The sequence below is a fragment of the Stegostoma tigrinum genome, chromosome 5 (genome assembly GCF_030684315.1).
Source record: "Stegostoma tigrinum isolate sSteTig4 chromosome 5, sSteTig4.hap1, whole genome shotgun sequence".
In the NCBI taxonomy this organism is placed as follows: domain Eukaryota; kingdom Metazoa; phylum Chordata; class Chondrichthyes; order Orectolobiformes; family Stegostomatidae; genus Stegostoma; species Stegostoma tigrinum.
In genome coordinates, this window is record NC_081358.1 from 51,064,831 (window position 1) to 51,090,674 (window position 25,844).

General features: G+C 43.6%; 1 protein-coding gene across 3 annotated transcripts in view; it reads left to right on the top strand.

Annotated features, from left to right (window-relative positions):
- Nucleotides 1–616: 616 nt before the first annotated feature.
- Nucleotides 617–25,844, top strand: part of tmem65 (transmembrane protein 65) — a 57,705-nt gene continuing 32,477 nt past the window's right edge. For 2 of the 3 annotated variants that reach the window (XR_007247413.2, XM_048529606.2), the window contains exons 1-2: nucleotides 617–1,165; nucleotides 24,872–24,943. Coding sequence is in view for 2 of the 3 variants with exons in the window: in XM_048529606.2 (XP_048385563.1) it covers nucleotides 856–1,165; nucleotides 24,872–24,943 (382 nt within the window). In the remaining variant the exon portion in view is untranslated. The remainder of the gene's footprint in view (nucleotides 1,166–24,871; nucleotides 24,944–25,844) is intronic. The other variant, XM_048529607.2, reaches the window with a different exon arrangement.

Sequence of the window (25,844 nt, forward strand, 5' to 3'; positions counted from 1 at the left end):
CACAATGTAGCACCACATAAAGGAGTCATTCCTAAATCTAGGAAATGTTTGTGCGTCAGATCTTTAAAATCACACCCTTGTATGAGAATGTGTTCGTAAGTACAAGCATTCCTAATTTGGATGTCTGTAAATCGGGGACGCCTGTAGATTATGCGATGCCACAAACAGACGTGCAAAAACTTTAGTCATAACCAGAGGAAAGAACAAAAGTTTATCAAATGATTAGCGCAATGTATGAGTCTGATGCTCCTGGCCGTGTAAAGATAACGAGCAGTTCCGTATTCCTGTATTCGTGCAAAATAGGCTGTTCGGAAATCCATGAATCAGAAGGACGCGGATGAACGCAAAAACCTGGGTACAACTCACGCCCTGCGGTTGCCGGCGATTCATCGCGAATGACCTCTGACAGATCGTTGCCTTGCCCCTTAGGTGATTGACAGCCAGCTGAAGGTGCTCGTACCTGACCTCATTGCGCTTGCGTAGAGACGCAGAGGCGCTCTCGGGAGTTGTAGTCGCGCCCAATGGGTTGCGGGAAGAGGAACGCGGGAGAAACTACATGTCCCTTCGTGCCTCGGACCAGCATGGGCGTGGAGGGGCCGGAAGTGCACGCCTACGTATTGGAGCCTGGCTCATCTATTCGGTGTAGCCGCTGGGAGGAGGGGTTCTCGACTTTGGAATTTAGAACCTCCGAATGTGGTGTTGCCAACCGCAGATAATGCTACAGTAAGGCCGAGCTTCGTTTTCGACTGGGGTGGTTACACCATTCTCCCAATTACTCCGTAAAGTCAAGACTTTTTCGTTTTATTCTTTATTCCCATTCTCTTACTCGATCGCTTTTCATTCCCTGCATTCGCCATGCTGCTGCTGGTCCCCTGCCTAAGGAGAGTTTTGCGACCCGCCCGGACTCTGGTGTGTAGCCTCGGCTCTGGAAGGAGAAGCGAAAGCTGTCCGTTCTTCCCCCCTGCCCCTTCGTTGCTGTCCTGTTTTAATGCTACCACCGCTGCTTTTACCCCGCGCTGCCTCGGCACCCATTCGGCCAAGGAGCCGGTGGAGCCCCTGAATACTTCTCAGGGAGCCCGAGACTTTATCTACAGCCTGCACTCGAAGGAGAGGAAGAGTCTGTTGCAGGAGCTCCAGAGGTTCGAGTCCATGGCGATAGCACAAGGTAAGCGAACAGCGGTGAAATGACAAGGGCTCTGTATTTGGGAGATAGCAAGAACTGTAGCTGCTGGAGTCAAGAGTCGAAACAATGTGGAGCTGGAGGAACGCAGATCAGGCAGCATCACAGGAGTCGGAGAGTCGACATATCGGGCCTAGACCCTTCTTCAGGACTGCTGCTCCAGCTCCACACTATCAACGAGGGCTTTGTGTCTGGCTTGTCAGTGCGGCGTTGCTGAGTGGGTGCCGCGGGAGAAAAGAGCTACTGAAGATGTGGCTCTGTCCCAGGCGAACGGGGAACTTTGTGCCATGAAGGCTGGGCTGGAGAAGGAGGCAGGGCATAAAGGAGCCGTGAACTTTGACTGGAGAGGGAGGAATACGGTCAGTTCGCGCAACATGAGGGAGAGACGCACACAGAGAGAGACTTGAAAATTAGTCAGACAGGGAAACTAAGTCGTTACTGAATGTAATACACGTGGTCATTGTGGAAGAAATGAATTAAAGTAGGTTACTGAAGACTTAAAACTAAAATACTGCGGACGCTGTAAATCTGGAGTAACGTGAAACCGCTAGTGAAATTCAGCAGTACCGGCAACATCTGTGGGGAGAGAAAGCGTTCAATTTTTAAGATCTCTGTTTTCAATTGAAACAGTTGACTTTGCCTCCCCTTTCATAGATGCGCCCAGACTTTCTCCGGCATCTTGTCTTTTTGTAACTGAAGACTTAATTTTTGTTTTTGGAATGCTGTTTTTAGAAGACGCTCACTGTTTTGTGCTTGCACATAGCTGTATGCTTGCTCCATTTCTCACTGTTTATGGTTGCACCTTTGAAGTCAGGTTTTGACGTTGCTGCCATCAGAACTAGAGATGTCTGCAATTTTTAGTGCTTTGAAATGGGAAAGAGGATGGAATATGTAAAATGGTCTCTGATAACATTGTAAATTGGGTATCTTCAGATTACTGCTGTTTTAAGTGACTTAACCATCATGAGTACAGTTAGAAATAGCGCGCGCGCGCACACCCACAGACACACAACCCCGTTATCTGTGCATTAAACTCTGATACTTGATATTTACAATTCCTGGTTTAGAGATCCATTTCTCTTGGATTTATCATGAAATGGGTTTGGTTATAAACTGGGAGAGAGACCTTATTTGTCGGCAGCGAATTTAAAATGAAACGGTTTTTTTTCCTGAACTGGCTGGAATTAACCTGCTGGTTTCCATATCTATTTGTCTTCTGCTTTCACTCCCGACTTGCTTTTGACTTCAGTGAAATATCTCAAGCGCATGGTTCCTCTAGGTTACGTTTCGGTGTGTTGTGTTTTGAGTTTACTCTATAGTCTCGACAACAAATTTTAATAGCGGTTAAGATCGCAGAGCGAGATGTTAGTGCAGTTGCAAAGAGAAACGAGCTCGGGGAGATGATAAGGGGGCTAGGCCTTTCAGAAGGAAATTAGAAGTCCAAATTATCTGGAAGGATGTAACTGGAAGCGTGACTGTGCCACATCGTCCAGTGCCTCTAGCTGCGTTTCCAAACCCCGGCAGATGCTAACTTTGCACATGCCTCATATAGAGGGGTGAGGCAGTGTGGAGGGTGGAGACAGCGAGTTAGCTCTCATGGAGTATGAGTCATGTACACCACCCTGATTTAGTTCAGTCAATGCTGCCGCGTGAGACTGAAGCCAGGGCACTTGACGGGATCACCTGTAGGATAATTTACGGTGGGTGGTTTTAGCAGAGGGGTTACCGACTGAGTTTTTCTGCTTGAGTGGCTGAAGAGCAGCAACTATGGAGGTACAACGCTCCCAGCAGCCCCAGCGCATGTGAAAGCCACTTATGGGCTCCACTCTGCGTTGCTGCTCGCTCTCCAGCCGCTGAAATCACTGGAAGACAGTTGTCCCTTATCACCAGCACTTATTTGTGGACAGTTGTGCATAATAATAATTGGCACATGGACCTTCAGTTGTGCAGTGGTGGAAACAACTTTTCATTGCCATCTGAATGCTGGGTGGGTGGGAAATTTGTTGCATGGAATATTGCTGTCCCTGAGTTTACTGTACCAAGGCTAGTCGTATGGGGAGGGGGCGCTGGAACAGACAACTAAGGGGCTTCAACTTTTGAAAGTTCATATTTATTTTTGTTTTGGGGCGGGGGATCAGAAGACTGCAGCAGTGGTCAATTTAAATCACAGGATCAGAATTTCTAAGTCCCTAGATAACTGATGTGATAATTCGTATTGTAAAATGAGTCGATTGAGCAAATGATTCAGCACCTCGAGAAAATGCTTAAAAGATTCCTTTTGTTGGAAGGCCTTGCAGATGGTATAGTTAAACATCCATCATCACACTTTGTCACCAGGATTTTGATAATCAGGTGGCTCTGGATTGAATTGCTCCCTTTGATCATGTAGATGTCTGTCATAGGTTTGTGTGTGTTGCTGTTTGAAAGTTTTTAAAATCTTGACCTGAAAATGTCATGATTATTGACTAATACAGTAGCACGACGTAGTGGCTAAGTGTCTTCTATCTGTAAACTCAGGCCTTTCGGATTAAATTGAAACGTGGAATAATGTTTCCTACCATAAACAATCCTGAGTGTGTAGTGTTACAAATCTAATAATGCATCATCTCAGACGATGAGTTGCAGGTATTTGAGCAGGTGTTTGTGTAATGCTTTTGTTGCTGGGTTATAGGACTTGGAGCAAATCCTTCCGTTCTTCACTTCAGCACTTGGTGAGGTCTCCATTTCCAGTCTATTAAAGTAAAAGTTGACTAAGATACCTGGCTACTAGCATAATGAAATGAAAAGTTACTAGCTGTGTTTCGGTGGGACTGTTTAGACGGTAATTTCTATAAGTTGTAACAAATTTCAGTTTGAGGATCACTACACTGTTAACTTAGTACAGGTGTTGGCCTGTGCCCCCGGTGAGAATGTTCAAACATTTTGTTGGGAATTGCAATAACCCTTTACTAATTTGCAAGTTTGAATGCTGTGAAGGTTTGATTTATATCAATTCGTTGCATGGTACAGTGATTTTGACCTTGTGGGCCGATCATTTTATTTGGTAATGCACTGTTGGGTTTCTGATTAAGCTCTTGCTTATCTTGTTTAATTGTTGCATAATTTAGGGGACCCTCTTGCAGCATGGTGGTAGTGTCCCTATCCCTGGACTGGGATGCCAGAGTTCAAGTCCCATCTGCTCCAGAGATGTGTAATACTGTCTCTGAACAGGTTGGTTAGAAAACTAGTGGTTATTTATAGATCTGCTAAAGTGAAGCAAACTTTTTTCTTTTGCAACCAGTTGGTACCTTGAGTTGTTTATTGTCCTTGTTCTAAGAACAAAATTATTACAGTTTCTTTGTAGACCTGTGGATAAATTCTCATTTTTTTCATTATGATTTAAACAAAATTTCTTTCAAGGCAATTCAAATTCTAGAAAATCAAATGAATTGATTATTTTCCTGTCTGGTTTCATTATAGATTAAAATTCAGAAATACTTAAGCTAAGACGGTTTCTATCTGACCAAAAAGATCTGGTCATACCATCGTTATTTTCAGATGTGAAAAGTAATATCTTCACCAGTGGGGACACAGAATAACAAATTGTTCCTTTTTTGGGGGAGACATAACATTTGAGGATCCTTCTTAAATAATTACTCTGTATGTTGTTGTTATTGAGGAATGTTTTGTTGGGCTGGTCATGTACACTGCCCTTGCTGTTTACTTGGGACATGACACACATTTATAATAAATATCTTTAAAATGCCAACAGTGCTCCTTTGGAACAGAACCAGATGTTAGTTTGTTTATCGTCGTGGCCCGTTGCCCCATTCCCTACCTTGAATGTTTTGGCCATTTTTCATGAATAACAAAAATAAATCAACAGACATGAATCATAAACCCAACAATCAGAGGAAGCAAAACTGCACAGTCAAATTTTTCCCTGATACATTATCCTTGGGTATATCTAGAGTGGACAATTTTAATTACAGGACTGAATTGTTAATTTATCTTTTTTAAACAGTATATCAGGTATTCCAAGTTCAGGTCTTCTGTAAAGTAACTAGCACAGAATTAATGAAAAATTCTGTGTTTAGAATTTGAGGATAAATTATTTCAGTAGTCTGCATGATGTTGGGATGACATGGATAGTTTTCATGTATTTGTCTTAACTGTGTACTAATTTTTCAAGTAATTCCTTGATACCTAATATCTAAATATAGACTGTTTGTTTCTTTTAATCTGCTTCAGATTATCTAAAACAAATGACTGTTAACCAACAGTATGTGAAGAGAGCTGATGCACTATGCAAAACTGTCTGTAATGTTTCAGCCATTCAGTAAGAGGGGAATTTGACTTGGAAAGTTACCATTTTTACTTGTTTGGAAAATAGAGTTTGCTTTGATTAAACTAAAATGTCATATTTAGGAGAGTAGCGAGGAATCCCCTTTTGAGTGTAGTAGAACCTGATCCAGAGAACACCAAAGCAGGTATAATAAGAGCATCTATTTCACAGCAACTGTGCAACACTTACTTTTCTTGGGATTTGGTTGTCTCTGGAATTTATTTCCCATTGCTACCTTACCTTGTGGTGGTCTGTCTAGTTTAGGTGCTGCCCCTGTGCTGTCCAAATGGTTTAGGTGTTCCTTTTGTGCTGTTATGAAAGAAATTCCAGGATTTGATGACAAAAGAATGGCGTTTTTATATCCTAATAAAGGGGGTGTGTGACTACAAAACAGTGGTGTTCCTAATCACCAGCAGCCGCGTCATTCATAGAGGTTGTGATCAGTTTAAGAGATGGCATTCAGAGCCTTGGAGACTTGCATCCTGCAGACTGTATCCACTGCAGCAGTCATACACCAATGCTGGAGCGAGCAGATATTTTTGGATGGTGAATGGGTTGGTCACTAAAATTGGTGAGCATTGTCCCATTGGTGTGTTGAAAACAACTCTACACCAACCACAATTGACTTGCAGAGTCTCTGATATTTGACCTCACTACCTGCCCACATTGTTTCATCATGTGCACGTTGATTGTCATGCCACTGCACAAACCCTGTTTCTGGAAATTCTATTTGAGCAAGACCCCTTAAATGTGACTTATTTAAATCCTTACTGAATTTCTATGCTGCATTTGGTGAACAAGTCCTCCATGCTGATGTGAGGTGTTAAGTTGAGGTAAGGTCCTGCAAAGTTTTATATCTGATGCCTGAAGTTGTCGTTTCTCTGAAAATATGCAGTGACCGGCCAGACAACACAATGTTGCTTGACTTTAGGTTCTTTAAACACAACTGAAAACTAAAATCAGACACAAGTCAAAACTGAACTATGAACTGCAAAGATAGGTCGGAGCCTTAGCACGTTTGATCAGGGCTGTGAATGCATTCATATTGAAACTGGATCTGTGATCCTCACAATTTGAACAAAAAGCACAGGAACACTTCTGAGTCTAGAGAAAATACTGGGGGAGGAAAGATCAAAGACAAAGGAAGATGGTCCCAAACAGAAGATGAGAGTGCGTACTTGAGGACATTAGGGGACAAATTTAACAGGCAATTTCAAGAATTTGATGTGATGAGACAGACATGATATTTTGTTACAAATCCAGTCCTTAATCCAATCCTTGGTGGGCTGACGACCAAACTTTATGATAATTGACAGTAGTCTAGAAATGCAGTGAATGACAAAAATTAGATTTTTGTCAAGGACAGGCAGTAACTTTGTTAAACACTGTTGGGTAGGTATCAGATGTAGTTGTATTGGAATGGGACTGGCTGGAGGTGACCACTGTGTGATTTTACCATACAGTGGAGTTAACTTATAGAGATAATTGCTCTGAAATGATATTGAGCAGAAAGTCTGGTTAGGAGACAGTGCTTTTTGGGGATGCAGAAGCAGATATTCTTCTGTTATGTCATCCTGTGTTTTGAAATGAAGTGACTTAAGAAACCAAATGACTTAAGTTCAATGTGCCTCTGTGATTCAATATTCTCCCAAGTGAAGGTAATGAAGTCTAAGTAACGTGCCAGCCTCTGTCATTTGATGGATTGTACAGAATTTGCAGATTTAAATTACAACTCAGAAATCAAGACACTGCTAAATAATGTACTGTTTATTGGTGTTACCTGGAGTCTTGGGGGAGTTGAGGAAAAGTTGGATTGTACACATGTGGTTTTGATTTTTATAGCACTAAAAATAAACCCGAAACATCAGCTTTTGTGCTCGTAAGATGCTGCTTGGCCTGCTGTGTTCATCCAGCTCCACACTTTGTTATCTCTTTATTCTGTATTTTTGGAGGTAGATCCTAGGTTGTACTCCAATTCAGTGATCTTGTTCTTAAAAGGATTGGGGACAACAGGTGATGAGTATTTTGAGTGTTCTTGCCCTTGTGCCTATTCCAAACATGTGAGCAGGATTCCATCATGCTTCTGACTTGTAATTTGTCAGGGATTGAAATTCTTTGGGGAATCATAGTGGAATATCTAACCTTTTAACCAGCTCTAATTCTCTTGACAGTTAAATGACAGTCCTGGTCATAGAAGGAGCATAGAATATCGAACAATACAGGCCAAACAGGCCCTTCAGCCCACGATTGTGTTGTGCTTCATTGTGCCGACCTGTTATCCTGCTCTAAGATCAAACTAACCTGCATACCCTTCATTTTACAGTTGTCCATGTGCCTATCCAAGAGCTCCCTAAATGTTCCTAATGTATCTGAGTCTACTGCCGCTGGCAGTACATTCCACGCACCCACTACTGTGTAAAGAACCTACCTCTGACACCTCCCCTATACCTTCCTCCAATCACCTTAAAATTATGCCCTCTCATAATAATCATTTCTGCCTTGGAGTACAAGTCTCTGGCTATCCACTCTATCGTTGCCTCTCATATCTTGTACCCCTCTATCAAGTCACCTCTCATCCTACTTCGCTCCAATGAGAAAAGCCCTAGTGCCATCAACCTTTCCTCATAAGACCTGCCCTCCACTTCAGCCAGCATTCTGGTAAATCTCCTCTGTGCTCTGTCTAAAGCTTCCATGTCCTTCCTGTAATGAGGTGACCAGAACTGAACACCATATTCCAAGTCTGGTCTAACCAGAGTTTTATAGAACTGCAGCATAATCTCTTGGCTCTGAAACTCAATCACCCTGCCAATGAAAGCCAACACACCATATGTTGTCTTAACAACACTATCAACTGGGGTAGCAACTTTGAGGGATCTATGGACGTGGACCCCAAGATCCCTCTGTTCCTCCACACTGCCACGACTCCTGCCATTAACCCTCTAACTATTGTCTGACCTCTCCTGTACATTTCAAAATAGAACACAAATTCAACTGGTACATTCATTTCCAAGTGATACAGTGGTTTCTCTCCTATGTGGTTGGTGACCACCGCTTGGATTGGCAATAGTGAGGGTTTGGGTGTTAAGATAAATGATAGACTTCCTCCCATTAGAGATAGTCATTGACTGCTAATATTCACTCCACACAAGATTTTAATGTTGATAAGGTTCCATGGTCAAGTATCTGATTGCAGTTGACATCAATGCATTCTGGAATTCAGCTGTTTTGCCCATGGCTATGCCAAGCCTTTACTCAAGCCGAAAGTTAAGATTGGCCCTGGTAGATCACAGATTGGGCTATGATAAGCAAAATGTTAGCAATTATGTTTTTTTCAATGTGGTTGATTACTTTTGCCATTCCTTTTCTGATAGTTGAAGGTGGACTGGAAGTGTACTAATGGACCAAGTTGGATTTGTGTTGTGGATAGAGGTTAGTTCTTTTTTTCCAGGGGTAGATGTAGGGAAAAGACCTCCTGTTATTCACCTCTGTTATAAACCTCTGTAAGGTCACCCCTCAACCCCCTGCACTCTAGTGGAAAAATGTCCCAGTCTATCCACATAACTCAAATTCTCCCGTGCTGGCAACGTTCTGGTAAATCTTTTCTGAATGCTCTCCAATTTAATAATATCCTTCCTATAGCAGGGCATCCAATTCTGTATACAGTACTCCAAAAGTGGCCTCCACAACATAATGTCCCAACTCTTGTACTCAGTGGTTTGAGCGATGAAAGCAAGCATGCTAAATGCTTTCTTAACGACCCCCTGTCTCCCTAATCCTTCAGATTTTATTTCTTCCTGCAATTGTAGTTGATGGACTAATGTTTGAATGGAAAGCAACCACTTTTTTTTTAGGGAAAATGCTGTTCTGCAAATTTGAAACATATTTGCAATGTGTTAGGAGCTAGTGCTAGATTTGAGTTAAAATAATCTTCTGAGTGAAGTTAGCTGAGATAACTGATAATGTAACGAGGTGTGTGCCTGATCAGTGGTCCACATTTCTGACTTGGAAAAACGGGAGTATACTGGAATTACTGGAAAGGAAATCATGAGGGTCTTTTGCTTTCCAGCAGAGGTCAAGTTTTCAGGAGTCATGTTTGAACCACTCCTCTGTTTCTGTAGTTAAATAACTACCAATATTTCTGGTTGAAATTTACACATAGCAATGGTTAGTCAGACACTGCACCAGACAGTGACTGTTACATAAAAGTGTTAACACCTTGGGGAACAGAAAATCTAAAGGCAGTGCAGAAAAGGACACAAGTTCATCTAGCTTGGATATACATGGAAGAACTCAATATTGTAGAATTTGAAGGTTCCCAGCAATTAAACAGAAGTAAATAAAAATTGAGGCAAATAGCAATCTGAACAGATCACTGGAAATTGTTTTCCAATTGTGTCAAATAATTTCCTTGCTGAGTTGTAGAGAGGATGTAATCTAGGAATGGCGTCTTGCGCATGTTGCCAAATGTTGAAAAAGATAGCAGCTGTGGCACTTGAAAGATTGTTAGCCTTGTAAAGTAGTAAAGAATGTTTTGTGAAAGTGTGAAACTTCTCTTTGCACATCAGGCCAAACCATGAGGTTCTGTATTTAAACCTAGTTACCTCTCTGCATTTGCCCTGGGCTCTTCAGAAAGCCTGTCATTCTGTTGAGTGAGCACTATTGCTTTTGCTACTGAAGATGTCATAGAACATAGAACATAGAACATAGAACATAGAACATAGAACATAGAACATAGAACATAGAACATAGAACATAGAACATAGAACATAGAACATCACAGGCCCTTCAGCCCACAATGTTGTGCCGACCATTGATCCTCATGTGTGCACCCTCAAATTTCTGTGACCATGTGCCTGTCCAGCAGTCTCTTAAATGACCCCAATGACCTTGCTTCCACAACTGCTGCTGGCAACTCATTCCATGCTCTCTCAACTCTGTGTAAAGAGAATGACTTTTCATTTGTGGTGTGGGAAATAATGTATTTACACTTGGAAAACGAGCAAAGAAATAGTCCTGCTGTGTTATGGTGGTATTGATCCTAGGAAAACTAATTAAATCCAAAAATAAATTGTTACTGTCAAAGGACAAGAGAAGCTTGTAGGTCCCAGAGGAAAAACAAGCCTTTAATGTAAAGTAATAAAATGTGAGACTGGATGAACACAGCAGGCCAAGCAGCATTTCAGGAGCACAAAAGCTGACGTTTCGGGCCTAGACCCTTCATCAGAGAGGGGGATGGGGTGAGAGTTCTAGAATAAATAGGGAGAAAGAGGGAGGCGGACCGAAGATGGAGAGGAAAGATAGGTGGAGAGAGCATAGGTAGGGATGGGATAGATCAGGTCAGGGAAGACGGACAGGTCAAGGAGGTGGGATGAGGTTAGTAGGTAGATGGGGGTGCGGCTTGGGGTGGGAGGAAGGGATGGGTGAGAGGAAGAACAGGTTAGGGAGGCAGAGACAGGTTGGACTGGTTTTGGGGTGCAGTGGGTGGAGGGGAAGAGCTGGGCTGGTTGTGTGGTGCAGTGGGGGGAGGGGACGAACTGGGCTGGCTTAGGGATGCAGTTGGGGAAGGGGAGATTTTGAAACTGGTGAAGTCCACATTGATACCATATGGCTGCAGGGTTCCCAAGCGGAATATGCGTTGCTGTTCCTGCAAACTACGGGTGGCATCATTGTGGCACTGCAGGAGGCCCATGATGGACATGTCATCTAAAGAATGGGAGGGGGAGTGGAAATGGTTTGCGACTGGGAGGTGCAGTTGTTTGTTGCGAACTGAGCGGAGGTGTTCTGCAAAGCGGTGTCCAAGCCTCCGCTTGGTTTCCCCAATGTAGAGGAAGCCACACCGGATACAGTGGATGCAGTATACCACATTGGCAGATGTGCAGGTGAACCTCTGCTTAATGTGGATTGTCATCTTGGGGCCTGGGATAGGGGTGAGGGAGGAGGTGTGGGGGCAAGTGTAGCATTTCCTGCGGTTGCAGGGGAAGGTGCCGGGTGTGGTGGGGTTGGAGGGCAGTGTGGAGCGAACAAGGGAGTCACGGAGAGAGTGGTCTCTCCGGAAAGCAGACAGGGGTGGGGATGGAAAAATGTCTTGGGTGGTGGGGTCGGATTGTAGATGGCGGAAGTGTCGGAGGATGATGCGTTGTATCCGGAGGATGGTGGGGTGGTGTGTGAGAACGAGGGGGATCCTCTTTGGGCGGTTGGGGCGGGGTGTGAGGGATGTGTTGCAGGAAATGCGTGAGACGCGGTCAAGGGCGTTCTCGATCACTGTGGGGGGAAAGTTGCGGTCCTTGAAGAACTTGGACATCTGTGATGTGCGCGAGTGGAATGTCTTATCGTGGGAGCAGATGAGGCGGAGGAATTGGGAATAGGGGATGGAATTTTTGCAGGAGGGTGGGTGGGAGGAGGTGTATTCTAGGTAGCTGTGGGAGTCGGCGGGCTTGAAATGGACATCAGTTACAAGCTGGTTGCCTGAGATGGAGACTGAGAGGTCCAGGAAGGTGAGGGATGTGCTGGAGATGGCCCAGGTGAACTGAAGGTTGGGGTGGAAGGTGTTGGTGAAGTAGATGAACTGTTCGAGCTCCTGTGGGGAGCAAGAGGCGGCGCCGATACAGTCATCAATGTACCGGAGGAAGAGGTGGGGTTTGGGGCCTGTGTAGGTGCGGAAGAGGGACTGTTCCACGTAACCTACAAAGAGGCAGGCATAGCTGGGGCCTATGCGGGTGCCCATGGCCACCCCCTTAGTCTGTAGGAAGTGGGAGGAGTCAAAAGAGAAGTGGTTGAGGGTGAGGAAGAGTTCAGCTAGGCGGATGAGTGTGTCGGTGGAGGGGGACTGGTCGGGCCTGCGGGACAGGAAGAAGCGGAGGGCCTTGAGGCCATCTGCGTGCGGAATGCAGGTATATTGGGACTGGACGTCCATGGTGAAGATGAGGTGTTGGGGGCCAGGGAATTGGAAGTCCTGGAGGAGGTGGAGGGCGTGGGTGGTGTTACGGTCGTAGGTGGGGAGTTCCTGGACCAAAGGGGAGAAAATGGAGTCCAGATAGGTGGAGAAGAATTCGGTGGGGCAGGAGCAGGCTGAGACGATGGGTCAACCAGGGCAGGCAGGTTTGTGGATTTTGGGAAGGAGATAGAAACGGGCCGTGTGGGGTTGGGGAACAATGAGGTTGGAGGCTGTGGGTGGGAGGTCCCCTGAGGTGATGAGGTCATGAATGGTGTGGGAGATGATTGTTTGGTGCTCAGGTGTGGGGTCATGATCGAGGGGGCGGTAGGAGGTGGTGTCGGAGAGTTGGCGTCTGGCCTCGGCGATGTAGATACTACCACTGCGCCACCCTTGTCTGCGGGTTTGATGGTGAGGTTGGGGTGGGAGCGGAGGGCTGCCCGTTCTGCAGGGGAGAGGTTGGAGTGGGTGAGAGGGGTGGAGAGGTTGAGGCGGTTCATCACCTCCAACACCATTCATGACCTCATCACCTCAGGGGACCTCCCACCCACAGCCTCCAACCTCATTGTTCCCCAACCCCGCACGGCCCGTTTCTATCTCCTTCCCAAAATCCACAAACCTGCCTGCCCTGGTCGACCCATCGTCTCAGCCTGCTCCTGCCCCACCGAACTCTTCTCCACCTATCTGGACTCCATTTTCTCCCCTTTGGTCCAGGAACTCCCCACCTACGACCGTGACACCACCCACGCCCTCCACCTCCTCCAGGACTTCCAATTCCCTGGCCCCCAACACTTCATCTTCACCATGGACGTCCAGTCCCAATACACCTGCATTCCGCATGCAGATGGCCTCAAGGCCCTCCGCTTCTTCCTGTCCCGCAGGCCCGACCAGTCCCCCTCCACCGACACACTCATCCGCCTAGCTGAACTCGTCCCCACCCTCAACAACTTCTCTTTTGACTCCTCCCACTTCCTACAGACTAAGGGGGTGGCCATGGGCACCCGCATGGGCCCCAGATATGCCTGCCTCTTTGTAGGTTACGTGGAACAGTCCCTCTTCCGCACCTACACAGGCCCCAAACCCCACCTCTTCCTCCGGTACATTGATGACTGTATCGGCGCCGCCTCTTGCTCCCCACAGGAGCTCGAACAGTTCATCCACTTCACCAACACCTTCCACCCCAACCTTCAGTTCACCTGGGCCATCTCCAGCACATCCCTCACCTTCCTGGACCCCTCAGTCTCCATCTCAGGCAACCAGCTTGTAACTGATGTCCATTTCAAGCCCACCGACTCCCACAGCTACCTAGAATACACCTCCTCCCACCCACCCTCCTGCAAAAATTCCATCCCCTATTCCCAATTCCTCCGCCTCCGCCGCATCTGCTCCCACGATAAGACATTCCACTCCCGCACATCCCAGATGTCCAAATTTTTCAAGGACCGCAACTTTCCCCCCACAGGGATCGAGAACGCCCTTGACCGCGTCTCCCGCATTTCAAGCAACACATCCCTCACACCCCGCCCCCGCCACAACCGCCCAAAGAGGATCCCCCTCGTTCTCACACACCACCCCACCATCCTCCGGATACAACGCATCATCCTCCGACACTTCCGCCATTTACAATCCGACCCCACCACCCAAGACATTTTTCCATGCCCACCCCTGTCTGCTTTCCGGAGAGACCACTCTCTCCGTGACTCCCTTGTTCGCTCCACACTGCCCTCCAACCCCACCACACCCGGCACCTTCCCCTGCAACCGCAGGAAATGCTACACTTCCCCCACACCTCCTCCCTCACCCCTATCCCAGGCCCCAAGATGACATTCCACATTAAGCAAAGGTTCACCTGCACATCTGCCAATGTGGTATACTGCATCCACTGTATCCGGTGTGGCTTCCTCTACATTGGGGAAACCAAGCGGAGGCTTGGAGACCGCTTTGCGGAACACCTCCGCTCAGTTCGCAACAAACAACTGCACCTCCCAGTCGCAAACCATTTCCACTCCCCCTCCCATTCTTTAGATGACATGTCCATCATGGGCCTCCTGCAGTGCCACAGTGATGCCACCCGTAGTTTGCAGGAACAGCAACTCATATACCGCTTGGGAACCCTGCAGCCTAATGGTATCAATGTGGACTTCACCAGTTTCAAAATCTCCCCTTCCCCAACTGCATCCCTAAACCAGCCCAGTTCGTCCCCTCCCCCCACTGCACCACACAACCAGCCCAGCTCTTCCCCTCCACCCACTGAATCCCAAAACCAGTCCAACCTGTCTCTGCCTCCCTAACTTGTTCTTCCTCTCACCCATCCCTTCCTCCCACCCCAAGCCGCACCCCCATCTACCTACTAACCTCATCCCACCTCCTTGACCTGTCCGTCTTCCCTGGACTGACCTATCCCCTCCCTACCTCCCCACCTATACTCTCTCCACCTATCTTCTTTCCTCTCCATCTTCGGTCTGCCTCCCCCTCTCTCCCTATTTATTCCAGAACCCTCACCCCATCCCCCTCTCTGATGAAGGGCCTAGGCCCGAAACGTCAGCTTTTGTGCTCCTGAGATGCTGCTGGGCCTGCTGTGTTCATCCAGCCTCACATTTTATTATCTTGGATTCTCCAGCATCTGCAGTTCCCATTATCTCTTTAATGTAAAGTCATGCCTCAGTGGCTAAATATGGCTCTTTGTAGAGATGTTAACTGGAGGTATTTCATTATATAAATTTAAAATCAGGAAGAAACTGTTATGCAAGTACTAGGATTAGTTAAATCAGCTGACAGTTGAATCTCGGCTGAAACAGATTGAAGCCTAGAAGATGCCCATCAGGGCATCACTAATTTTGTATCTGAGTTTAACACTTTTTTTTTTATTTGATCATAGGATATGGTGTTGGCTGAATCAGCATTTATTGCCCATCCCTTTATTGCCCTGGAGAAGGTAGTGGTAAGCTGTCTCCTTGAACCACTGCAGTATTTGGGATATAGGAACATTCAGTGCTGAAAGCAAGCGAGTTCTAGGATTTAGACAGTGATACAAAAGGAACTGTAATATATTTCCAGGTCAGTTTTGGTGAGAGGCTTGAAAAGGAACTTGCAAGTAGCATTGTTCCCATGTATCCTCTGGCCTTGTCCTAGTAGATGGTAGTGGCTGTGGGCTTGGAACCTGTATTTCGAAAAGCTTCAGTGAGTTGCTGGAGTGATTCCATCACATTCCTGACTTCTGCCTTGGGATATTGGAGGTGAGTTCTCACTGCAGGATTCTGAACAGGTCACCATAATAATATTTATCTGATGAATGGTAACCCCCCCCCCCCCCCCCCAGGCTTTTGTTTGTGGGAGATTCGGTGATGGTAACGAATTGTAGCCTGTGAACACCAAGAGGCAATAATTTGATTGTCTCTTGTAATGACCATCTTTAACTTGCCACTTGTGTGAGACTTTTCAGCTGAAGCCTGGGTGCTGTCCAGGTCTTACTTCATTTGGGTGCAAACTGCTTCAGTATCTGATGTATCGTGAATGACAGTGAACATTGTAGAAGCATAAGCAAACACTTCCACTTCTAGCCTTATAATGGAAAGGAGGTAATTGAAGATCATGATTGTGACCAGTTCACTACCTTGAGAGACCCCTACAGAGGTATCCTGGAGCTGAAATGATTGACTTCTAGCCACGAAAAGTATTTTCATGTCTGCCAGTTATGACTCCAAACAGCAAGTTTTCTCCTAGTTGAGTTCTTTTTTGGGCTCCTTCAAGTAAAGGACAGCTACCTTCATCTCGCTCCTGAATTTGAGTTCTTGTTTTTATTTGGATCCTGACAGTAAAGAAGTCAGAGGCTGAATTGTCCTGGTGGAACCCAAACTGGTCAATTGTTTGGAAGTGTAATTTGGTATCACTATCAATGAGGACTCCCATTACTTTGATCAAAGTAGAGTAGACTGGTGCAGTAATTGGCAAGTTGGATTTGTCCTTTTTTTTTGCACTGGACACAGCTTGGCAATTTTCCACATTAGCAGGTAGTTGCTAGTGTAGTAGCTCTACAAAGATGAGGAATTTTGGTGGTATTTGTGCATAAAAAGTTGATTAAATTGACATTAGAATATGAATGAATGGTTGCTGGAGTGCTAGCAGTACTCGGGAACAAAACTAATTGAATTGGAGATTGGCATGGCAGAAATTCCACACCAGACTCACCAATTGCAATTAAGAATAGTGTTTAGAAGTAGATGCAACAGATTATGCAATGGTACACCATACATGTCCAAACAATCATGGAGATGGTGGGTGGGGAAATGGTAAATTGAGCTCATGCAGCGGGTAGGTATAAATCAGATTTGATGTTTTCCACAATGTTTGCCATCTTTCCTGACAAGTCAGGTGCTGAAACGGTTCATGTCTAAATGCAACAAGAACTGGACAGCACTTCGGTTTGGAGTGAAAAATCAAAGACTGACCAGAAATATTTTTAAAGTTCAAACTGTCAATTAGCCTGTGGCAAGCAGAAGGAATTGGGCAGTTTTGCATTTGACATGTAAGTGAATTGGAGAATTCTTTCGAATGCGAGTCTGTAATCAATTCAAGTGATAAATTTACGAATTGCTTCATAACCACTGCTGAAGAGGTGTTGGTTGTCTTGATGCAGCTAAAATTAATGAGCACAATATTGTGCTATCGATCCTGCCTTTGAGAAGCCCTTCTTTAAAGAATCAGTTAAAGCAAACGTTGCTGTCACTGTTTGTTTTTAGACAGCCTAACAGTCTTTTCAACCTGAGGCTGATACAAAGTGATTTGACAATCCAAAGAGATCAGTTAGAAAAGCCTTAAGTAATTCGGGCAAGGTTGTAATGTACAACAGATGGTATGTCAGTATGTTTCGGCACACCAGTGAGTGCTTACAGATGTAAAATTGAAGGAGGCCGTAAGTCTGCCTTGATCTATTGGTGATATGTGAAGTTAGCCTCTGACCAAAGAAACAGTATTTAAAATACCCAATAGTAATTTAAATGTCAACTGCAGAATGACAAGTGGTAATGCTGTTAGTGTGTGAGCATGAATAGACATAGATTTTAATAATAAAACAGAGACTTTTAAAAAGAAGTCATCCTTTCTGTAAAAATAAAGCAGTAGCAGATTTACATGATAGATTCAATTTTTTTTAAACAAAATGCTGTTTCTTGGAGTAACTTTATCCTCCAGGCAAAGATTTGCTCAAAATCTTGAAATGTGCTGTCCCTGAACCAGTGGTTGGAGTTAGTATTGAAAATACTCAGCGCTGTCTTGGCTTGTCTTTCCCTTGCTGATCGTAAGATGATTCCAACCTGCCCTTTTCTAAAATCGCCAGCTGCGCGCACATTATATAAAATAAACAAGCAGTAACAAAGATCTGCCTGGGGATTTAACCAAACCTAGCTCCCTGTTGCTAGCAGCTCATTAATAATAATGAAGACTAAAACACATTCTTTGGCTGATCAGTTAAAAATAACAAAGTGCAGGAATTTCAGAATAGGTTTCTAATTAGTAATTTAATTTTAAAACAAACAAATTGTATGTTAATTTTAAATGCGCCTCTAATATGAGGCAGGCCACTTAAAATCCTGTGCTGCTTAACCAGCAATACATGGTTATGCCTGTGAGTATCCCAAACTCAATAGGGTCTCTTCTGTTGCTTCTTTCAGTGCAAATTAAAATAGCTGCTTTTACGTTAAAATGCAAAATAGAGGCCTTTTAACAGTGTTTTGTGATTAAAGCAATAGGCAGAAGGGCACAGATCTGCAATAAGTCCTATTGGGTTTTTTGGCTGAAGCTGTGATAACTCATCACATTTCATCAATGTAATTCTGGCAAATGAACTGCTGCAGTTACAACAAAAACTAGTGATTTATATAGAGCCTTTACGATGTAAAACTCTGAGTCTTCACAGGAGTTCAGTGATTTGACATTGACTCATGCAGTGATATTGAAGCAGACAGCTGAAAACCTGGTTGAAGAGTGAATGTATTATGAGGTTTCTGTAAGATTTAAGGAAGGAATTCCGGAGTTTAAGCCCTCGGCAGCTTCAAGGTACAGTAGACTCCCCTGTTATCCAATATCCATCACCCAGAATTTTCATGCCACAGGCAAAAAATTCAAAGAAAATTTACCATTTCTCTAAAGTTTGTTCAAAAATGTCAATTTGTATTTCAATCTTGCAGCCCATTTTGTTGTGAAGAATGATTTGTTCTGTCAACCTTGTCTCATTTATTGTCGTCATCATTCACTCCCTCCTCCACTGGTGCACAAGAGCAGCAGTGTTTATCACCTACAACTTGTCACGCCTCCTCTAGCAGCACTTTCCATTTCCATAGCCACTTCTGTCTAGAAGGATAAGGGCAGCAGATACAGGGAAGCACCACCAGCTGAAAGTTCACCTTCAAGCCACTCAACCATCCTGAACTTGGTACGACATCATTTTTCCTTCACTGTCGCTTGGCAAAAGTCTGCTTTTCTCCTTTTTAATAGCACTGGGGTTGAATCTGCACCACATGGATGATAATTATTCAAGAAGGTGGAACCTTACCTCCTTCTCAAACCACGTGGGGATGGCTGATCAGTGCTGGCCTTGCCAGTGATGTGCTATTCCATTGCACAATTTAAAACCAAATCAATTGAAGTTTCTTTCCCCACTGAATATATGTTTAACAAAGGCATCAACTACTGTAGAAAGTATTACTGAAGTAGTCGTGATTATATGTAGTAGTTGTATTTGGTAGAAGCTTAATCTGTCGAATTTAAGTTACATGGAAGTACTTATGTCCCAGAGCACACCCTCCATCACACAAGGCCCATTATATGTATATGAAATGGGCCTTTGTTTCAGAGTCCTGGTGTTAATTTTACTTCTCTGCCAGTTGAAGACAGTACAATAACATAACTGTATCTTTCACGTCATGAGCCAAGGCAGCATCCAGTTAAAAGACCAAATTCAAAGATGTGCCAATTATGTTTTGTGTTCTGAAACAACATTAGGTATATGGTCAGTTAAGAAACTTGCAATGAACTTTTCTGTCAAACTCAGGCAAGGGATAAGCAATGTCAGCAGATGAAGTCGTACCACGACAGTGTCTGTACCTTAGTCATGAAATGATCTGCTGTTAGCTATTCAGCTAATTCATTCAACTCCATTGTGGTTACAAGAGCAGGTCAGTGGCTGGGAATGCTGCAGTGACTCTCTCCCAAAATGTCTACAATCTACAACAATGCTCAAGAAGCTTGACACTGTCCTGGACAAAGCAGCTCACTTGATTGGCACTTTTTCTATATTAATTCCCTTCATCAGCAAAGCACGGTGGCAGCAGTGTGTACCATCTACACAGTAACTCACTCTTGCAAAGCACCTACAAGCCTGCGGCATCTCCTATCTAGAAAGAGATGGGTGAAGTAGATTCCATTCTCCAAGTCATACCACCTTGACTTGGAAATATATCTCATTTCCTTCAGTGTTGTTGGAACGAAGTCCAAAAATTCACTTACCAACAGCCCTTTTGGTGTTGCTGCACCTAAAGGACTGCAGTGGTTCAAGAAGGAAGCTCTTTTCTACCTTTGGGGAAATTAGGGATGGACAATAAATATTGGCCAAGACAAGGTGCTCACATCTTATGTTTAAATTGTAAAAATTCAGGTCATTCAGGCTTCACTTCAAACTAGAATTTTGCTTTAAAAACCAGACTTGTTTCATTTGTTCATTTCAATAGGGCATTGATACACAACTATGCTAAGACAGTGGTCAGGTTTACCAGACACTCCTATGAAGCATCTTTGGACGTTGTAGCCCCGGTCTATCTTCAATGAATCTACGGCAACACTAATTTTCCTTCAGTTTGTTTGCTTTTTTTAATACATTTTGTAGTTTGAATTTGCTGCAGGTTCATTTAATTCATTTCCAGTGATTCATGGCATATAAACCATTTCGATAAATTATATCTTAATTATTCTGGGTTTTATTCTGAAGTCCTTGAGTGAGGAGGCAGTTTCATTGGCCAGACTGTTGGTGGGTTGCACTACATGAATACACCTTAAGTCAAACAGCGAGAAACCTTCTTGAAGAACCAAGCGATTGTCAACATCCATATCTGCACAGTGTGATGGTAGCTTCCTGAATTCTTCACTTGTCAGCTTTCTTTGGATGCTAGTGTTCTTGATCCAGGGTCAGAATAGTAGAGGATGGTAAAGTGACAGTTGTGTAAAGTGCTGAGTGTTATATTACATTGCCCAAGTTCCTGTCCTTCAATATATCAAAGGGTACTAAAGATGATAACATTGCTCTTATATTTGTAGGGAGACTTCTTGTTGCTGGCCAGCAACTCTGTCTGGATCAGTTCCATCAAAAAAGCAGATTTATTGATGTTTAATTTTATTGAACATGGGAAGGAATGCATTAACCTGCTGCCCAATTTCTTCCTTAACCTTCAATGTAGTTCATTGTGTGAAGTGATTTGACACTTTTGGATCACATTGAGGCATTGTATATGTGAAGCTATTACCTCTGAATTGGAGTGGATTTGACTCCTCTTGTTTTCTTTGGTCATTTGGGGCAGTTTTCAGTGAATATGTTTCTAAATAACAGGAAATCTTAACAGACTGCTCTTTTAATGCCAGGTTTTGAGTTGTTTGTAATGTACTGTTTTGCCTCAGTTCTTCAGTAGTCCTGTGGCCAATAATAAGTACCAGTGTTGGGGGCAGCCAGGACTGCAGATGCTGAAAGCTAGAGTCAATACATGTGGAGCTGGAAAAGCACAGCAGGTCAGGCAGCATCTGAGGGGCAGGGAGGTCAACATTTCGGGCCGAAACCTGAAGAAGTGTTTCTGCCCGAAATGTTGCCTTCTCTGAAGCTATCAGAGAGCACTGTTGCTTATTTGATGTAATTTGAAATGGCTGCAATTGTCAAACACTTGATCAATGCAAGTTGACATTGACCAAGACCATTTAGTGCCAATTCCAGCTATGTTTCAGCAGTGTCTGATGTAGGTTGTGAACAGTATTGCATTTAAGGGAGGTGAATCGCCACAAATTCAGTAGTGCAACAGCCTTGGCAGTGGAGAGCACAAGGCTGAGAAAATTTTGTCCATTAGGTTGGTCAACTCAGTTGGCTGGTTTGAAATAGTGATGCCAACTGTGTGTTCAATTCCTGTAATGCTGAGGCTACTGTGAAATGCCCCATCTTCTTAACCTCACTCTTTTGCACGAAACATGGTGACTCTTGGGTTAAACTCACCATCAATTGTCTCTCACCAATGAGAAAGCTAGTCATGATCCTCTGGGTTATGGGTGACTTTCACTTTTAAATCTTAATATTCATTCCTACTCCTTTATGCGGCTCAAAAGGCAGATTAATACTGGAATGACTAAATTGGGAGAGGAGAGGGTGCAGCGGGACTTGGGTGTCCTTGTGCACCACTCTCAAGGTAAGCATGCAGGTGCAGCAGGTCGTGAAGAAGGCAAATGGCATGTTGGCCTTCATTGCGAGAGGTTTCGAGTACAGGGATGTGTTGTCGCAGTTATACAGGGCCTTGGCAAGACCACACCTCGAACATTGTGGGCAGTTTTGGTCTCCTTTTCTAAGGAAGGCTGCTCTTGCTCTTGACGGAGCACAGCGAAGGTTTATCAGGCTGATTTCCGGGGATGGCGGGTCTGATGTATGAGAAGAGATTGACAAGGTTGGGGTTGTTTTCGCTAGAGTTCAGATGAATGAGGTGGGGGATCTCAGACTTATAAAATTCTAACAGCACTAGGCAGGTTACTTGCAGGGAGGATGTTCCTGATGGTCTGTGTGTTCAGAACCAGGGGACACTGAGGATTTGGGGTAGACAATTTAGGACGGACATGAGACATTTTATTGAGCCAAAGAGTGGTGAGCCTATGGAATTCATTACCACAGGAAGTAGTTGATGCCAAAATTTTGAAAGTATTCAAGAAGTGACTAGATATGGCACTTGGGATGAATTGGATCTAAAGGTATGGGGAGAAAACAGGATTAGGCTATTGAGTTGGATGATTGGCCATGATCGTGAAGAATGGTAGTGCAGGCTCAAAGGGCCGAATGGGGCCTCCTGCTCCTACCTTCTATACTTCAATGTTTCTATTAAATTTTAACTGCTCATGATCCTGTGAAACACTTTGGGTTGTATTACTTTGCCAACTTGCATTAATGTAACCCTATTAATAATGAGTTGTTTCAGTGTTTGCAATGCAAAATCAACATTTACAGCAAAAGCAATGCATGACAGATTTAGCAGCTCATTAAAATCTTGTATTGAGGATGTGATTGGGTATTTTCAACAAATCAACAAGATTATAAAATGTCATGAAAGAGAAATCATAGTTGAGAAGCCTACTGGAACTTTTTGAGGACGTAATTATTTTCTTAATTATAAGAAGATTCCTAACTGTTCATTTCAGGCTTTCAAAAAACCTGAAGTCCCACATTAGTCGGCAAGATTAAAGCATGTGAGCTGGGTTAATATAATGGCATGGACTGACAATTGGTTAACAGACTGGAAATAATAGGATAAACTTTTTTCAGAGTGCAAGGCAATGACTAAGTGACTATTATAGAGATCTGTGCTGTGGTTCCAACAATTCTCTGTATATCAACAATTGAATGAGGGAATACAATGTTTCTAAGTTCTCTGATGCTAAAACATTGACAGTTCCACAATGGTGTGCAAAATGTAAAGAGGGTTCAAGGCTGTTTAGAAAGTTGTGAACAAGGAAATACATAGCAGATGCAGTATAATGCATCTAAGTGTAAAAAGTAAAATGATAGGAATATTTAAATGGTGATAAAGTGGGAGTTTACATAGAGGGATCTGGGTACCCTTTTATACTTTTCATTGAAAGCAAACATACAGGCGTAGCAAGCAGTTAAGAGGGCAAATATTATATTGGCTGCCTTTGCAAGAGGGTTTGACAACTGGAGCAAAAATGTCTTACTGCAGCTATACAGAGCCTTGATGAGACCACACCTGGAGTAGTGCATTCAGTTTGGTTCTCCATGTCTTACAAAAGATATAGCATAGAGGGAATGCAGAATGCTTGTCTGATGAAGGGTCTAGGCTGGAAACGTCAGCCTTTGAGCTCCTAAAGATGCTGCTTGGCCTGCTGCATTCGTCCAGCTCCACATTTTATCTTGGGTTTTCCAGCATCTGCAGTTCCCATTATCTTTGATTGCTGGGATGGCAGGTTTGTCATGTGAGCAAAGATTGGGTTGACTGGGATTCTGTTCACTGAGATTTAGAAAAAATGAGGGGATCTCATTACAACACTTAAATTCTAACTGAGATGGACAGACTGGATGCAGCAATTATGCCCTCGCTGGCAAGGGGCTCATAAAAAGAGGGGTCATGGTCTCTCTACAGGGTAGACCATTTAGACTGAAGAAGAGGAGAATAATCTTCATTCTAGACACTGGTGTCTTTGAAATTCTTTGCCACATAATGGAGGACAAGTCACTGAATATGTTGAACTATGAAGTAAGTTTGTTTTTAATGTAATAAATGTATTAAGAGATATGGGACAAAATTGGAGTTTGAGTTACAGTAGAGGATCAGCCATGATAATTTTGAATGATGGAGCAGACTTGATGAGCTGAATGCCCTATTCTTGCTCCTTTTTAAAAAAGAAATTCATTACAATGCAATGTTGCTTTATTTCACACTGGCCTGCTGAAAATCATGGAGCTTGATCATTTAAAAAAAAAGTTCCAAGGCTTAATTTCTTTAAATGATCTAATTATCTTTGAATGTGGAACGGGGGAAGAAATATTAATTGAAAGATTTTATACTAGTGGATGGCTATTTCCTTGCATCTAGGTATAAGATGGAAAGAAGCAAGAAGTTGGATTGAAGCTACAGTTGGAAGAGATTACTGAGCATGAATTATTGATGGTTTGAAAAGATGTCTCCTGGCTATTGAACTGTCATCATTGATTTTCAATGTTACTTGACTGCGTAGTGCACCTGACCACTTTGTGTAAAACAAGTGCAAATGAAATCAAATGATACTGTGACCATGTGGGAGCATAGTTTACACCTGAATTTGCTTTGAAACCAATGGATTAAAAAAAACAAGCTCTTATTAAGCATAGTATCAGCAGATGACTGGAGTCCCGAACCGATCACTCAGTTGAGCAATTTCTAAATCATGCCTGCCTGTCTCTAAAGCTGACTAATGAAAAACTGTTGTTTCTGGCATTTGAGAGGCCAGTGAAAACAATACAGCAAGGGGTATTGGACAACAATATTGTGCCTTTCTTCAAGCAGCATTTCCTATCAATATTACAGTGGAGGATTCTGATTAGCGGACCATGGGTGCTACAGTGAGCTATGTTGTTAAAGTTTGAGAAAAGAGTACGTTTTATTTGCTGAAATAAAGTTAATAAATGTGGTACTTGTATTTGAATTTATAGCATGCCCTGGACACCGCTATCCCAGAGCACAGACTCCTATAAGCAGCAAGTGGAGAGAACAGGCTGCAGCAGGTGACACAAATTGCTTTGTTGTGTGTCCATGCTCCTGTTCCTGACAGTCGCCAGATTTCTGTTGTGCTTTGGAATGCTCTCCCTGGCTAACTTGTGATCCTGTAGTTCAATTGTCAATTTTATTTTTGCTGACTGTGTTTTGGTGCGTGTGGCTTTGCAGTTGCTTTGTGATTTTTGTGATTTAGAGTGGTGCCAGCTGATGTGCTGTTAAGAAAACACCAAAGTAGATTTGTTATCTGCCACCTGCTTATTGCAAACACCACTGGCCTATGATTGCGGCCTGAACTGGTTAGAGCTGTCTTAACTTTATCATCAAAAGATGCTTCTTGAATACTATGAATCATTTTATTTTCAGTCAAGTGCATCTTTTTGTTCGGAAATAGTATTGAAAACATTGGAACTTCTCAAGTTTAAATGCATATCTTCTTTCAAGTAGCAATCCCTCGCAGTTTTGCCTTGTATCTAAAGTGCCAATCTGCCACCTGCCATTTGCACTTTATCAGGAATAAAAATAAAGTAAGGTTTAGAGCCAGAGTAGGGCAGCATGAACGATAAGATGGCAAACTGTAAGAAAACATCATTATTCTGGAGAGGTCACTTTGTCCCTTAGATGCCCGTTAAATAGACTGTGACAACAACACACACAATCAATTTATAGGCTTTTACAGTGCCTTCTGTGCTTCATGTCCTTTGCTGCTCCTGCCCCTTTTTCTATTATCTTGGCTGTTAATAACTATTAAAGATATTGTAGTGCAGTTGCTCCATCAATTGTCTGCTAATGGTCAATGCATCAGACTACTGCGTTTCGTATCAAGAGAAGGAAGAATAAATGAATCAGAAAAGATCATTTAAAAACTGAAAATTCTTTGAAATTTTGGTACAAAGTATTTAAATCTGGGAT